We start from the raw sequence: 18,041 nt of genomic DNA, 5'->3' as shown, positions 1-18,041 counted from the left end.
GTCCATGCATTGAAGAGTTATGCTGGAACATACATACATACACACACACACATATATTCAAATTATAATGTGAAATATTTGACAAAATGAATACAATACAACTAACGCAAAACTTGATTATAAAAAAACAATTTTAGTTTCACCTCCAGGAGCAAGAACATATAAATTCTTGGGTGAACCCACCCTTGAGCAAGCAACATAGAGTTGTGGGCCACGAGACCCCCAGAACATATCACCCCAGGTAGTGAGGGATCTGCATACCAAGTTTCGTTCAAATCGGTCAAGCCGTTTGTGAATTACTGTGAGAATGGCAGCTTTTTACATTTTTTCCATTGACATGAATGGGTGAAATCTGATTTTATGTTTGTAGCTCCGCCCACATGTGCAGGTGGGCCGTGAGACCCCCAGAACATATCACCCCAGGTAGTGAGGGATCGGCATACCAAGTTTCGTTCAAATCGGGCAAGCAGTTTTTGCGTTGGCAGCTCTTTAGCAAGTGAACAAATCTGAGGGAAAATTCAAAAAAATAGTAATACTAACGAGTAAATGTATATTAAAATGAAAACACTATAATATAAAGTAATAACGGAACACAAGGGAAACAAAAGAAGGGAAAATAAGATAAATACACTATAGGAATATGGTCATTTATAGAACTAGGGCTCTAAGAATAAAGGGAATTAAAGTATAAAGTCAGTGTAAATAATGTAGAAGCAAAATTTAACTAAAACCTAGGCCCTACAAACAGGCAACAGGGGAGAGAAGGAAATGATAAAGAATGTGAAAAAGAACGGAACAAATAGAAGAGGAAAAAAGACAACTGTAGGTGAAATGCGTTAGTACGAACAGTAAAAGGAAAAGTCATTAAACATATCAGAAAGAAAATATTCAATTCATATTTAATTCATGAGGAAGGAGAGTGTTTCGATATATGTAATATTAAATATGCTACAATGCATAATAAAAAAGGATTGCAGGGGTAGAGAGTAAGTATAAGTTAAAGCGAATGGAAAAATTCAGTGAAACTCAAAGGCTAAACATGAAACAATGAAGAAAGTAAGGAAATAAACGCGGAGCGCAAAAAGGGGAAAAAGAACAATAAAGGGAAAGAAACATTTATAAGCAGGGTGTGATAACACAACATAATCTGCCTCAAGTGACAGGGGACATAGCACTACACATGTTAAGGGGTACGAAGAGGCATAAAAAAGAAATGTGCGCAGGGAAAGGAAGGGGAGTATACAGAAAGAGATGTTACAATATCCAGGAAGAAGAAAAATAATTAAAAAAAGGGTTAACAATTCATTTGTTTGGATCTATCAGGTAGAATAAAAAAGAAAGGTAAAAACCTTGTAGCAGGAGAAAACCATTTGAAAGAAAATGGAGTCATAGCAAGCGCGGCAAGGAGCCAGAGAGCAAGGGGAAGAAGAAGGCAATTCAAAATGGTGGCAAAAACACAAGTAATAACCATATGTAATCGGAAACTGTAAAAAACTATAAAACTAAACATAAGAACAAAGATAATAATAATTTAAATTGAATCAGATTGGGCAGACTGGATGGACCATTCAGGTCTTTATCTGCCGTCATCTACTATGTTACTATGTTACTATATAAGTTCTGCAATTGTAAGAGTAAACCCAGATATCCCTGTGAAGGGAAGAGTCAATAACCAGTGAAGATAGCTGGGATCTGAACTGCAGTTGAGCCTGTCGTTAATACTGGACAGGCACTAATGAACGAGGACAAGACAGTCAGGTTCCCATCCCTCGGGACTGAATTTGATCCAGATGCACCTGAAGTAAATCAGGGGAGTCAAAGACTTTGGTAGCATTATTGATGGTAACAATCATTCTTGCTGAGTATTGCAAACCATATCGGGCGTTCATGGACTTCAGTCTCAGTCTCATAGCCAGGAAGGATTTTCTTTTTTTAGCAGTGGTTTGAGCAAGATCAGGAACAATAAAGATCTTTCTTCCATCGATGATCAGTCCAGCATGTGTTCTAGCAGTGGTGAGTATACAAAAAGCTTGCTGGAAGCGGAGAAATTTAACAACAATCGGGCGTGGGAAAGATTAATTCTGAGTCATCCTGGAGGGAACTCTGTGAGAGCGTTCAATATCAATGATATTTTCAGTCTCTAGCTGTACTACTTTAGGTTACCATTTCTGTAGAAAAGCAGTCATGTCAGGACCTTCAATTCCCTCTTTTAAACCAATAATTCTCAAATTATTTCTACAACTTCTGTTAGCAAGATCTTCCAGGTCTTGTTCCAGCTTTTTGAAGCATTTATCCATAAGGTTCTAATGCAGCAGTGTCTGCATGTGCTTCAAGCTTTTCAATGTGAAATTGAAAATTGGATAGTGAAGTGTTAATCTCAGCAAGGTCATCTTTTAATTCTCTTGTAGTTTCAAAATGTTTAGTTGTCAGTTCCCTGAGGACCCGGAGTTCATCCAAAACAATATCACTTGCAGTAGTGGCTTTCTTTTTAGGTGATAATTTTTCAGGAGTCGGTGGATCTGGTTTGGTTCTTTTCATACCAGTAGATGATCTAGTAGCCACAGCCATTTTACATGGTTTCGATGCTGACATTTTCCTGAATCTGAATTGCAGAGGAAAAAAAGCTTCTAGATAGATAAGTTTAGTCCGGCTTTGAAAAAAAGTAAAGTAAAGGAGGAGAACATAGTTCAGGCTTCCATCTTGTCTAGAGCTTGGACACGCACCTGCTTTTTCTGTCTACTTTTTTGATACAAAAGAACATGCATAGATAAATGTAATTTAAGGGAACAATATTCAAAGTGATTTAAGTGGGCAGAGTTGGAGAGGAGCTGGGAATTATTCAGGTGCTGTCAATATTCAGTGCTGGTGTACACATAATTTACTGGGCATGTAGGACTGCAAGAATAGTAGGCCTAACTTTGCCTGGTTAGCTATATGGGTACTGGCATTAAATATCAGTTCTCAGTGATGCCTGAAACTCACTGTTCTTCCCTCCCCAGCAACAAGATGTGATCATCCTCTCATCCACCTGATCAGATCCAGACTCCCCCCATTCACTTCTACCCCTCACAGTTCATCTACACATAGCCACTGTGACCTCTAGTGGTTGTATCACTGTGAGATTTGTTCCTTTATCATGGTCCACTGGATCACCAAGGATGATAGGTGGATTGGGGAGGAGGGAGGGCTTGCTATGGGTCAGGGAAGGAATAGTATGGGTTCCAATGATGATAGGAAGTGGGAAGGGGGGTTCTGATACTGACTGGAAGAGCAGGAGCAGGTTCTGATGCTAATTGAGGGAATGTATGGTTTCCACTTTTGTGGGTCACAGCCAATATTGTCATAAGTTCCTTCCTCCTACCCTATATCGACCCATCACTTAACTCTCTTCTACCCCTTCCCAATTCTAACTGATGTTACCTCGCTGTCCTTCAGCACCTCTTGTTGTACACCATCTTGAACTGAAAAGGTATGACGGGATATAAATAAAGCTATTATTATTATTATTATCTTCTGTCCTGTCATTAACCCCCTTTTAGCTCTAGTGTTAATTTTGAGCACAGGCCCTAGAAATATGCAAAATATTTAGATGGAATGGGGGATTACCGCTACTTCTTAAGAGGTGGTTGTTGGCATGGGAGACTGAACATCTGTCATGGCCCAGCGGAAGCTTGCTGCTGGCTGTGCCTGGTCAGCTAAAGTATCTTCAGGCTGAGAATCCTGTATGGCAGAATTAATTTCTGTCATGGTCTGGCTAGGAATGGATGTGCCTGCTCCTACCTTGAACATGATGATAAATGCAGAAACATTTCTGGGTCATGGTTAAGGTTACCAGACATTCTCGATTTTTGGGGATTGTCTCTGATTTCAAATGTCTTCCCCCCCCCCCACCCTGACTCCTTTGTGTTTGGCAACCTTCTGCCTCCAATTTTAATATTGGGGATACAGGTGCCATATTTTAGCCATTGCCCTGACCCCCTCCATTCACATGGTCTTCTCTTGCTACAAATCCCCATGGAGATTCAGACCTTCTCCTCAAACCTCCTCTTCACGGCTCTCCATAGGCACCCAATATAAGAGGCTTGGGGAGGTTAAGCCTCCCCAGCCCTAACTGTAAGTTTCCACAGTTCTCCTCTCTCCTGCTGTCACTGATGCTGAGCCCATCATGGACCCAGGTTAGTGGCAGCTACAAAGGCAATGGGAAGATTCACCAAACAATGCTCACAATGCCAGTCATGCCCCTTCAATGTACACTTCCACCGTCAGAGGAAGTGACTGACAGAACAGTAGCAGTGTGTGCAAGAAGCTGGTCCTTTAGCATATTCACATTGATTTTGCTACTGACCATTTCTAGCCTGCTCCAAAGAGTCAGAGAGAAAGAAATTCAAGATGGGGGGGGGGGGGGCAGAGAAAGAAAGACTGAAAGAGAGAGGAGAAGAGACAGAAAATGAGATAATACAGTGTAATAGATGGGGAAGAGACAGAGAATTGATAATACTGGAGGGGGAGCAATGACAGAGAGAAAATGAAATGAATGGCGAATGGGAGAGAAGAGACAGAGAATGGAGTAATGCTGGATGAGGAAGAAGATACGTGGGGTAATACGGGATAATGGAGGAGAGAGAGATAGGGGGAGACATGGGGAAATGCTGGATGAGGGCGGAGAAAGAGACAGAAAAGGGTAATGCAGGATCAGGGAGAAGAAGCAGATAAAGAGTCAGAGAGCAAGGTAATGCTGAATGGAAGAAGAGACAGAGGCAGCAAAATACAGAAGGAGAGATAAGTGTGAGAGAGAGAGAGATGTGGTAATGCTGGGTAGGAAAGAAGAGGCAATAGAAAAAAATGAATAAACAAGCAGACCTTCCCTGATCACAGTACTGGGCGGGGGGAGTGTAGGCTGCTGCATACTCAACTGGTGCAGCTTCCTATTGAAGTCCTTATATCCCAGTCATTATAGTGGACTGGGTTGAGGTGCTCACAGATGGCTATACACTCTTTCCACATGCTGCAGGGTTATTCTGGCTGCTGCCACTCTATTTCCCTGCACTCTAGTCTCTCCACTGGCTAAGCATACTTGTTGGCCAGTGCATGACAGGTTGCTATGGTGGGACAACAGACATGTATATAGTTATTTTCTGCCCTCTTTGTGTATATATCCCCTATCTTTGTCCATCCTCTCCTTTTACCTACAATGCCCCCCTTCATCTTCTCATGTATATACAATACTTTCAGAGATCTATCTTTTAGTACAACATTTTATACATGAGGTTATATTTCTGTTATATGTATTTATTAATTGAAAACTGTAACTGTTAGCATCATCTTTGATACTTGAGGTGGCATCACAGTTTTAATATCTGTATGTATTTTTTGAAAGCTGTATATTTCCTAACATTGTCAACCTGTTGTCACATGATTATCGGCTGTGCGGGTGTTTTCAACAAGGCGTCCATGAACTTTTTTGAATTTATTTATGTGCAATAGCTTATGAAAGCACTAGCCCCTGATGAAAATATGAAATGGTTCGGTAACCATCAGGCGAGTATGATTGGTGCTTTCTTTCTTGGGCACTTCATGCACTTTATTACATTACATTACATTACATTAGTGATTTCTATTCCGCCTGTGCCTTGCGGTTCTAAGCGGATTACAAAATTAGAAGAAATCTGGACATTTCCAGGAAGTTTACATATCACGTACATATCAAGTACATATTAAGTTTACATATCAGGTAAGAATAACAATACATTCAGGTTATAGAAGATTATTACATAACGTTGAGGGAAGAAATATTCTGGTTACAGATGGAGGATGCTTGTTTAGGTTTCTGAATATATTTTGGGGATATGGTTTGAAAGATTGGCTAGGAGATACTATAGGGGTGGTATTCATGAAGCAATATGCATGTGCGAGTAGGATGGAGGTTGGAATGATGGGAGGTGTTTTTTGAATAGAAGAGTTTTGATTTCTTTTCGGAACACTTTAATGTCTGTTGTTTTGGTCAGCAGTTTGGAGACGGTAGGGTCAATTTTCGCTGCACTTGTAGCACTTTTTTGGAAGTATATCTTCTTTGCACAGCATAAATTACCCGATTTGATCGATAGATTGGCTATTAGTTGAAGCAGTTCAGCTATGATCCCTTTCAGTTCCTTGATGACCCTCGGTTGGTGCCATCCGGTCCCGGGGATTTATCGCTCTTAAGTCTATCAGACTGCCTACACACCTCCTCTAGACTGACTGTCAAGCCTGTCAGCTTTCCGTCTTCGTTTCCAGCATATAGCCTGATGGGTTCCGGGATGCTGTGTAAATCTTCTTCAGTAAATACAGATGCAAAAAAATGTGTTCAGTTTGTTGGTGATTGCTTTGTCCTCCTTTAGCACTCCCTTTATTCCGTGGTAATCCAATGGTCCCATCGCTTCCTTTGTGGGTCGTTTCCCCCTAAGATATTGAAAGAACAGCTTGAAATTCTTCTCCTCCTTGGCTATTTTTTCTCGTAGTCTCTTTTGGCCCTTTTTATCGCTTTTTGGCCCTTTTTATTGTTTGTGCTTGTTCCAGTTTTCATCCGTTTTTGACCTTTTCTATTCCTTAAACTAAATTTTCTTGTCTCTGATCACTTCCTTCACCTCTACAGTGAGCCACGCTGGTTCTTTGTTCTTTTTCCTCTTTGATTCCTTGTTGATACACGGTATATATTGATTTTGTGCATCGGTGACTGTGTCCTTAAAAAGGGACCAGGCTGCTCTAGCGTTTTTACAGTGCTTATCCTCGTCTTTTTTTTTTTTTTAACATATTTTTATTGACAGTGAAAAAGTCACAACCATAGAGTACAAACTCAACATCAAAAATGCAAAAATGATCAAATACAAGTGATAGTTAAGAAGAACGGCAAGCCCACCAACTAAACTCAGCCCAGTTCTCGAAGGTAAAGGAGAGAAAGAAGGAACAAAGCTTGGCTCGGCTAGGGGGGCTCAATAGGACAAGAAGGTGCAATATAGTAGTACATCAAGCACAGTGGCCTTCCACCATTTTGAAATAAGGGTCCCCAAAAATGACCATCCACATCACTCGCCGCTTATCCTCTTCTTAATCTTCTTCCCTACCATGAGTCTCATCCCTTCGTAATTCCCTTTTCGGAAGTTCAGTGCCCTGGCTGTCGTTTTGGACCGATGTTTCTCCCCTGCGTCCAGATCGAAGCGGATCATATTGTGATCGCTGTTTCCCAGCATCCCTTCTACTTCTACATCTTGTGCCGGTCCTTGCAGGCCATTTAGAATTAAGTTCAGAATTGCATTTCTTCTAGTATTTTCCTTGACAAGTTGTTCCAGGAAGCAATCACCTACAGCATCCAAGAACTTGGTCTCTCTAATGCAGCCGGAGGTGCCTAGGTTCTAATCTATTCCCGGATAGTTCAATTCACCCATGATAACTGCGTTGCCTCCCTTGCAGTTGCATTTAATCTCGTCCGTCATTTCTCTGTCAATTTCTTCGGACTGCCCTGGGGGTCGGTAGTAGATGCCGATCTTCATTTCCAGGCCATATGTTCCTGGAATTTTGACCCATAGAGACTCTAACTTATCCGTCAGTTGTGGCGTGCTCTCTCCAGTAGATTCAATTCCCTCTTTGACGTATATGGAAATGCCCCCACCTTTTTGAGCCACTCTGTCTCTGCGGTATAGTTTGTATCCCGGTAGCACAGTGTCCCAAACGTTTTCCTCAGTCCACCATGTTTCCATGATGCCTATGATGTCAATGTTATCTTTTGTGCCATAACTTCTAATTCAACCATCTTATTTCTAAGGCTCCTTGCGTTCGTGTACATACACTTGAGTTTGCGACTTGTTCCTTTCTTGCATTTCCTTCCCTCTTGTGGACAGGGATCAAAAACTGAAACTGAAGGTCACAGAGAACCTATTATCTCACCCAATTTATACATGACACAAGCCTTCTTATTCAAGGTAGAATCCAATTTCAAATGAATTTTGAAAATTTTCTCTTAAAAGAAAGTTACCAAACTTCACAATCTAAATTCGTTTTTAAATTTTAATCATTACCTTAGAGGCAGTAAATAAGTTTTTAGTCAAAGCAAAAATACCTCTTGATCTATTAGGAGCTTTTAACAACAATTGAGAATAATAAACTTTTATTTTGCTTCTAAAATAGCCAATTTGAATTAATTGATCACCTGCTTCCACAAGCATCTGTCCCCATCATGTTTCTCTTCCTCAAAGTATCATTAAACCATTGAGAGGAATGCCTATGTAATCCAATTTTAACGTCTTTAACAGTAGCCAACCTTTCAAATTGTTGTTGAAGTCTCTCATTCCAAAACCTTGCAGATTCATCTAGAGTCCCATTAAAAAGTTCTAAACTACTAGTTAATTGAGAAATACCTGAAGAAAAAGCCTCTGGGTCAATTGAATCAGATTGTAATATTTTTCTAACCAAAATTTGGCTTGGTCCTTAATCATCTTAATACTAGACAATCTCAAATGCTATTAGATGATGATCAGACCATGGCACCACTTTACTATTCAACTTTACAAAATTCAAATCATTCAAAAACTCATTAAAAATGAATATTAAATCTAAAATATTTCCAACTGAATGTGTAGCTGAGCTCACTAATTAGGTGAAACCTAAATCATACCCATTAAAAAAATTAAACACATTAATGCTTGGAATGTCAAACAGTCCATAATACATAATACTGCCACCCTTCCACTTCATTTATCTACCTGAGATGAGGCAAGAACCTGATAACAAAATGGATATAATGTAGTAGATTATATAAATGGCATCCTACCGCTGTCTAACCAGCCAGTTAGGATGAACATTTTCTTTAAAAAAAATCCCCGAGGCAGGCCACCTACACTGTAGGTGTTTGTCACGGTTGAGGGAAATGCATCGGAACACTTAAGCTCACCCAAGGCTGAGTGTGGGTGTCAGGGCCGCCATCAGAAATTTCTGGGCCCCTTACTGAGCAATTCTATTGGGCCTCCCATGCACCCCTTTCTCCCCCCGACCCCCCCTTCTTCAATGGGCCGAATACACACATACTTTTCTCTGTCGCCGCACTCTTTGACCAAAAGATTTGTAAGCCTGCAACCACGTCAAGGTAGACTCTTTCAGCAGGGCCCTAATCTACCCTAAACTAAACTAATCTATACCTATCTATTCTAAACTAACATATGTCTAATACTGAACTAATAACAAACTAACAAACATCTGCATAATAAATAACTAATAAATAATAGTGCTAGTAGCTATAATTCACTTTTGAATGTAAAATCTCAGTTAAGGATTTCTTTTGACCTTTGTAGGCCAGAAGTAGATCACAATTGCACTGAAGGTCTCTGTTGCAGGATTAGCTGCTTTAATCGGATACCATCGAACAGAAAAAGAATTCCGATCGATATTGATCAAACGGATTAATAAAAATGTACAAAATTATTTACAATCGATTATTTAATTGATCAGAACTGATTGATCTGACAAAATAATTAATGTGTCTGCTAGTCCTTACATATCTGACCGAGCACATATCTGAACATACATATCTGACCGCATATCTAAACATACACATCTGAGCGCATATCTGAACATACACATCTGACCGTATATGTGAGCGCATATCTAAACATACACATCTGAGCGCATATCTGAACATACACATCTGACCGTATATGTGAGCGCATATCTAAACATACACATCTGAGCGCATATCTAAACATACACATCTGAGCGCATATCTGAACATACATATCTGACCGTATATGTGAGCGCATATCTAAACATACACATCTGAGCGCATATCTAAACATATACATCTGAGCGCATATCTGAACATACACATCTGTATGATCCCATCCTCCTCAGCTTGCCTATAGCTGAATCATGCATGTTAAAAATGTACGATATGTTGATATGTGCACCTTCCTTCCTTTCCATCCATCCTCATCAGCCTGTCCTTACACATCCACAGCTGCATGTTAATGATGATGTATATGTTATGATGATAAATAAGTGCATATGAGCACATCATTAACATGCAGCTATGGATGAATATATAATGATGTTATGAGTGTGCACCTCTTCCTTCCCATCCTACTCAGCATTTCACATACAGCATGTTACATTACACAGACTTTATGTAATGTAACATGCTGTATGTGACATGCTAAGGAGGATGGGAAGGAAGAGGTGCACACTCATAACATCATTATATATTTATGAATCAATCTGATAATCATCACCACCAGGCTGTATGTGTTATGGGATGGAGGAAGAAAGGTGCATGGGATGGAGGAAGAAAGGTGCATGTTTAAATTGCGCGGGGACAGAAATCCCACCCGTCCCCGCAAAAGTCCCACCCGTCCCCATCCGTCCCCATGAGGACTCCCACCCGTCCCCGCGAGGAATCCCTCCGTCCCCGCGAGGAATCCCCTCCGTGCCCGCCCATCCCCGTGAGGAATCTCCTCCATCCCCGCCCGTCCCTATAAACTACAGAAATAGTTATTTCATTTAATTATGCTAATGAATTAAAGGCTCTGGTAGAAACCCATTTAAAAATAAGCAAAAAGACTTTATTAATTTGGAAATATTAATTGGGAAGAATACATACTTTGTAAATGGGTTTCTACCAGAGCCTCTAATGTTTATAAATTTTTATCAACACAACTAATATACTACTTTATCCTGAAGCAAAAAAAAAAGAATTTTTTTCCTACCTTTGTTGCCTGGTTTCTGCTTTCCTCATGTTCTCATTTAATTCCTTCCATCCACTGTCTCTCTTCTTTTTGTGTCTTCCATTTGCTCTGTTACTGTGCCTCTCCCTTTCTCCCCCATTCCAAATTGGTCTGGCACCCATCTTCTTCCCTCCGCTCCCCCCATAGTCTGGCATCTCTGTCTTCTTCCCTGCCAGCGTCTTCTCCCCACTCTCTCTTCCCTATTTCCTTTCAGCGTCCTTCTCCCTCCCATCTTCCCCATGTCCTGTCAGCATCCTCTGTCTTCCACATGTGCTTTCAGTGTCCTTCTCCCCCTGTCTTCCCCATGTCCTTTCAGCGTCCTTCTTCCCCATGTGCTTTCAGGGTCCTTCTCCCCCTTCTGTCTTCCCCATGTGCTTTCAGCGTCCTTCTCCCCCCATATTCCCATGTCCTTTCAGCGTCCTTCTCCACCCCTTTGTCTTCCCCATGTCCTTTCAGGGTCCTTTTTCCCCCTCTGTCTTCCCCATGTGCTTTCAGCGTCCTTCTCCCCACCCTCCCGTCCTCCCCATGTCCTTTCAGCGTCCTTCTCCACCCCTTTGTCTTCCCCAGTGCTTTCAGCGGCCTTCTCCCCCCTAAGTTTTACCCATTTCCCTTAAGCGTCTTTTCTTCTCCATTCCACCTTTCCTCCCTTTCTCCCTCCCTGCCCCTTACCTTTGTGGCGCTTCCCCATCCGACCGACAACAGAACAGGCCCGGTCGGACAAACCTCCCTGCCCTGTAGCCACGAATCTAAATTACCTTCTTACAGCAGCTGGAGTATTGAAACTGCTGTAAGAAGGTAATTTCGATTCGCTGCTACGGGGCAGGGAAGTTTGTCGGCCGGGCCTGTTGTCGGTCGGTTGGGGGAAGCGCCACAAGGCTAAGGGGACCTGACCGGCTGTGCACACTCCCCCCATGGCTGCACCGGGGCGGACCGCCCCCCCCCCCTCTTCGGTACACGACTGCCTTTTCCCTACCTGCCCTGCCGCAAGCAGCCGACCGGAAGTCTTCCCGATGTCAGCGCTGACGTCGGAGGAAGGGAGGGCTTTGCTTAAGCTCTCCCTCCGACGTCAGCGCTGATATCGGGAAGACTTCTGGTCAGCTGTGTGCTGCGGCAGGGCAGGTAAGGAGAAGGAGAGGAGACTATGCTTGTGACCCTGGGGGAGCCCGGGCCCCCTTTCAGCTCCTGGCCTCTGAATGCAGGACTGGTAGTACTGCCCTGATGGCGGCCCTGGTGGGTGTTGCTTTAAGTTAGCTTAAGCAGCTCTAAGTGTCTGCCTAAAGCTGCAACAGATGCCTGAAATGTAGGTTAGCAATATTCTGGCCTACATTTCTGATAGGGATAGATCACAGCAAGGGAATCCCCATGCTGCAATCAGGTGACTAGCTACAGCAAGGAACACCTTCCCATGAAGTCTCCTGGCAGGAGGGATGCCCACTCCCTCTCACTGGAACCACCAAACCGCACTGGGAATTCCCCTAGCAGGAAGGATACCCACACCCTCCTGCTGGGACCCCCAACCCTCCCCGAGAATTCCCCAGCAGGATGGATCCCACTGCCTCCAGCCAGAACCTCCCCCCCAGTACTTCCAAACTTCTCCAACAGGTGACACCCCCTCCAGACCCTCCCCCCACACTCCCCTCAAACTTCTAGACCCCCACTATACCCCACAACCCAAAGCTCCTCTCATAGGAGGAATTTTACAGGGGGAATTTTTGGAGGAGTTTGGGGGTTCTGGGGGAGAGAGTGGGCATCCATCCTGCTGGGAGAATTATCAAGGGGGGGTTTGAGGGTTCCAGCAGGAGGGAGTAGGCATCCCTCCTGCTGGAGGACTTTATGGGAGGGCTGCCACAGCTATTCAGCTGATGGTGGCAGGGGGATTCCCTTGCCCGCGATCAGCTGATGGCAACATGATTCTCTAACCGGCGCTTGTGACATGAGCACTGGTTAGAGAATCAGGGTGGTTAGATGTCTGTCTGTTAGGGCAGATACAATTCTGTATAGGATACCAGTCTGCGATTTTCAGCTGCTTCTTAGGTGGCTGATGAGACAGGCGACCTTACAGGATTTCCCCCCAAATCCCTAGGTTAACCCCCTTCATTATCTGATAACCAAGTCTCCACTATTTAAAAAAAAAAAAAAAATCCAATTTCATATCACTAAGAATATCAATCAAGATCTTTGTTATTAACTGATCTTGCATTAATCATAGCAACATTTAAATGATTTATAATAAGCATAATCTGTCTAATAGGGACTACTAGCAAGGTTGGAGTTTTTTGTTTTTTTTTACCCTTTCTTGATATATTCTTTGCTTATAATAAACACCAAGTTCACCATATCTGCCCTGACCTACAATAACAGAAATCATAGACACCTTAAACAAATTTAAATTAAAACAAATTAAAACCAATGGTTCTTCAAGGGCCTCACTAAGGAGCACAAGCCGCTACTGGCATCTTAATGGGATAAAATAGTGGAGGAGCTGATGTCATCCACAGGTGTCAGACCTCGATCCTGGTGCTCCACTCACCTCTCACACCGATAGCATTCAAGCAGCTAAGAAAGTCCAAACAGAACGAGCAAAAGTTGGAACTTAGCAGACTAGGTAAAACTTGCTAGAACCCAGTTCTAAGTCAAGCAATGCTGTACAGCCACCAGCATCTTACCAGGCTAAAATAGTGGAGGAGCTTAGTAGAACATAGGATTATTGTCAAAGATACCAGTAGAGTTTGACTTAATAAAAAAAAGGGATGACTACAAAGTTTACATAATGGGGTTTAAAAAGACATATCACCTGAAGAAAGCCACTGCTATCTTCTTTGGGATACTTGGCTAATACTTCTTTTGTTAGTTCTTATGGTTTTTATATATGGTTGAGCAAGTAAGTGGGCTTTTACCTCATGCTTCAAAGTAAGCATGGTGCAATTAGATACTTGTAGATTAATCTCCCTTTCTACAAAACCGCAGAATTGTTTTGTGTAGGTCGGTGCGCTGAATACTCTGCACTGCTCCCAACACTCATAGGAACTCTATGAGTGTCAGGAGCAGCACAGAGCATTCAGTACGCCAGTAACAGCTTTCACAATTTTGTAAAAGGAGGGAGGGGTGGGGTAAATTAGAGTAGGCATGTTAAAGGGAGGAGTTTGGATGCAGCACAGGCAAAATCAGTTTTCATGTGTGTACTTTTCTGTTTTATGCACTTTTTATGCTTACTCTTAAGCAGGCATGAATGCCTGTGGCTTCCTTGGGTGTGTGAGTATTTAAGTATGTTTTTAGTCCGATTGTTCTGTAATTTATGCATTGATGAAAGTCAGTCATATTTTAATATTTTTGCAACAGTAAACAGTGGTAGCACTAGTCACCTTTTCTTCAATGTGCAACATAAACTTCAGCAAATGATGAATTAAGGAATTCAACTCATTGAAAAGTATAATAAATACATATTTAGTAATTTTTAAAAGAAAACATAGCTTTAAGGTGCTTTATTAACATGTTAAGTAAGAAATTAAAGCAATTGTATATAACCCAAAATATTCTGAATCTGTCATACACTCAGCTGATAGATTCTGTAATTTGAGACACTTGTAAGACTCGCTTCCTAATCCTTAGTCTCCCTGCCTAAAATAAAGAGGTAATTTAATAATGCATGCACTCTGCTGTTTGTACCAATTTTGTATATGTTTTGACTGTTGTATTTCCTAAGTGTCTTTTTCAAATAAAACACTTAAAAAAAATAAATAAAAAATAATGCATGCACTTCAATTTTACCTTCAATTACTTCAATCTTGTCTGTTTTCAACAAATTGACAAGCTCTGGATGTATGTTTGAGATAGTAGTGAGGTCTTCTGCAAGCAAAATAAATTTTGGACTCAGAGCTATTTTTTCAAGCTCCGTAGTGTCAGCATTTTTAGCTTTGATTGCAAAAGTTAAAACATTGGAACTTTTCAGGGCATCTGCTTGTTCATCAATTCTGTCTCTTGATTTTCCTCCAGAAAGTAATACTAAGAACTGGGGTATCCCATCATCAATCCTGCTCCCCGCATTGCTTGTCAGGAGTTCATTCTTTGCATAAGCCAATGCTGCACCTGTGTTGAGGGTCCTTCCTGTCTTTAATTTCATCTTTCTAATATGGTTAAGTATGTCTTGCTTGGAAGAGTAGGTATTAAATCTGAATTCATCTTTGATGTTGTCACTATATTGAGCAACAGAAACTCGAGTTGTGTCAGGTCCCACATTCAGATCATCGATCACCTTGTATAAGAAATCTCGAATTGGGTTGAAGAGCCCTGCCACATTTGATGAACCATCAATCAAGAATAAAATATCTCTCTTGCTTTCTGTAAGTAAGAAATAAAATGATACAATGAATTGAGGAAGAATCTCATGTTCAGAAGTTCAATAGTGAAGAGACCAATATTAAAAAAAATGCAACCAACAACCAGTATGCCTAAATACCGTGCAGCTCGATTTTACATAGAGCATTTAGGGCATTCAAATTAGGATGTTCATATTTACCCATGTACTGTATTATTCAAAAGGCTTTTCTATGCTTGGAGCCATTTTTTAAATATATAAAAGGATATATGGGAATGCACATCCAATAAGATCACTTAATCTAATTCGAAACTTGTCCAAAAAATAGAGTATAACCATTCAGGGATTTTCACACACATGTAAGTGCCAATTTTGCAGACTAGATATGTAAATGTCAGGATTTACATGTGGAAGTACCAGGTTTTACAAAAAATGGACATCTTGAAAGAGTCAAATAAGGAGCATATTTTTGAGGTTGTTTTAAAGAGAAAAGAAGTAAACACAATTTCTTTCTAAATTACTAGAACAAAGCACAGGTTGTAAAAGCACAGTTACTTACCTTAACAGGTGTTATCCAGGGACAGCTGCAAAAGCAATCTTGCTTTAAGAACTGTAGAAAGTTTGCTACTGACCAAACCGCACATACGCGAGTGCCTTCCCGCCCGACATAGGGTGCGCATCTCTTCAGTTTAGATAACTAGCTAAGAAGTCAACCAGGGGAGTTGTGTGGGTTGTGAGAATATCTGCCTGCTGTCCCTGGATAACATCTGTTATGATAAGTAACTGTGCTTTATCCCAGGATAAGCGGACAGCATGTTCTCACATGTGGGTTACCTCCAAGCTAACCAGAATGGGACAGTGGGAGTGTTGGCCTTGTAGAAAATCAAATTTGAAATACTGAGAGGCTGAAGGGTCCATCCTGTCTGGATATAGTTCCAGACAATAAGGGAAGGTGAAAGATATGAACCAAGGAAAAAATAGCGGCTTCATCTATTCTGTCAATCGAATAATTGAGAAAAAAAATATTGAAGCTGCTAAACTGTAACCTTTGAAGGGCTGTAACTCGACTCTCTAATTGCAGCCCCGTCTGAATAGAAGAAAACAAAATGCATGCGGTGAACTTGTTGGATATTAAATCCCCGAAAACAGGATGCCTCAACCTGAAAATGTCAAAAGAGACAAAAAGTGGCAGAGATGATCTTTACGATATAGTCTACTGCAAACAAGCAGGTAATGCTCAGTTGCAGTGTATAGTATAAAGAGTCGATTCTGCTAGAAGAGAATAAGACTTGGAAAAAAATACAGGTAGCACAATCAATTGATAAGAATAAAAATCAGTGAGAAACTATGAGAAGAAGTTTAGATACAACTATTGATAATAACTTTGAAAGAGTGCGAAGCACAAAGTTGGTGTGGAAGGAACACTGTAAAAAGTGGATTCGCTACTCATGATTTAAGTGCATTCACTTGTCTGGCAGAAATGCAAGAGAGATGAGAAAGAGAACTGTTCATGGAACACATTGATTCAAATGTAACTCCTGTAAGTGGACAGGCACCACATTGAAATTCCATACCACCGAGAGGTGGTTGTACATTGAAAAAACTTTTCATAAGTCTAGGAATGAGAGGATGAGCAGAGATAGATGTCCCATCCTCTGGCTGATGAAAGGCAGTAATAGTACTAAGACGAACTGCAACAGAAGTGAGTTTAAGGCTAGAATCCAACAAATCGGGAGAGAGAAGCCAACAAGAGATTACCTCAGATTCTAATGAGGAATAAGACATCTAGCAGAAAAAAGGTGTCCATTGCTGCTGGAAACATTGCAAAATGGCTGATGTCCTGGAAGCTGTGAATAGTAATGCACTAGGCTGAGTGAAAAGAGGAACAGCTGAATTCAGCCTAAGGAATACCAAATTGTCAGGAGCTAAAGCTAAAGATTGGAATGTAGATCGAACCTTGACTCTGCATAAGAATTGATGGAAAGATGAACAGAGGTGTCGGCATCAACTAAGTTGAAAAAGAAAAATCAAGGTTGTCTGAGCCACCGAGGAGCTATTTGAAACATGGTGGTAATCTCTCGCTTGAGTGGGACAAGTGTCCAAAAAGAAAAGGGCGACTGAACACATCTGTAATTTGTTCATCCAGTTTAGAAGAACAACGTCCACTTTTAGGAGATGAGGAACAGAAGTCTGAAGAGAAATACATGAAATCTGCTTGCGGAGTCTCTCATATAGAGGAAATTAAATGGAAACATAGAAACATAGAAATAGACGGCAGATAAGGGCCACGGCCCATCCAGTCTGCCCACCCTAATGACCCTCCCCTACCTTTACTTGTGAATAGATCCCACGTGTCGATCCCATTTGGCCTTAAAATCAGGCACGCAGCTGGCCTCAATCACCTGAAGTGGAAGAATATTCCAGCGATCAACTACCCTTTCAGTAAAAAAGAACTTCCTGGTGTCACCTTGCAGTTTCCCGCCTCTGATTTTCCACGGATGCCCTCTTGTTGCCGTGGGACCCTTGAAAAAGAAGATATCTTCCTCTGTCTTGACGCGGCCCGTGAGATATTTGAACGTCTCGATCATGTCTCCCCTCTCTCTGCGCTCCTCGAGTGAGTATAGCTGTAATTTTTCTAACTGTTCCTCGTACGGGAGATCCTTGAGTCCCGAGACCATCCGAGTGGCCATTCTCTGGACCGACTCCATCCTCAGCACGTCCTTGCGATAATGTGGCCCCAAAATTGCACACAGTACTCCAGGTATCACTGAATCACTGAATCACTGAATCTAGAGTCCAGTCATGAAGATGAAAAATTGCTTCTGAACATGTGTGTCAGAAAAAAATTACACTACCTTGAATGGATAGAGCTTTGAGAAAACTGCTGTAAGTGTTTAATTCTGAATGCTGTTAGTTAATGAAGAAAAACCTTTGCTCCAATTGGCTAGTCAATATAGGCCATTTGTAGGTGATGATCCGTA

The 18,041-nt window shown here is 41.5% G+C and overlaps 1 protein-coding gene across 7 annotated transcripts in view; it reads right to left on the bottom strand.

Moving 5' to 3' along the window:
• Positions 1-18,041, bottom strand: part of COL6A3 (collagen type VI alpha 3 chain) — a 1,265,605-nt gene that overhangs the window by 1,013,330 nt on the left and 234,234 nt on the right. For all 7 annotated transcript variants that reach the window (XM_033946673.1, XM_033946674.1, XM_033946675.1 and 4 more), the window contains one exon: positions 14,514-15,083. In XM_033946673.1, coding sequence (XP_033802564.1) covers positions 14,514-15,083 — 570 coding nt within the window. The remainder of the gene's footprint in view (positions 1-14,513; positions 15,084-18,041) is intronic.

The sequence above is a fragment of the Geotrypetes seraphini genome, chromosome 5 (assembly GCF_902459505.1).
Source record: "Geotrypetes seraphini chromosome 5, aGeoSer1.1, whole genome shotgun sequence".
Taxonomy (NCBI): domain Eukaryota; kingdom Metazoa; phylum Chordata; class Amphibia; order Gymnophiona; family Dermophiidae; genus Geotrypetes; species Geotrypetes seraphini.
This window is presented reverse-complemented; position numbering and strand designations above follow the sequence as displayed.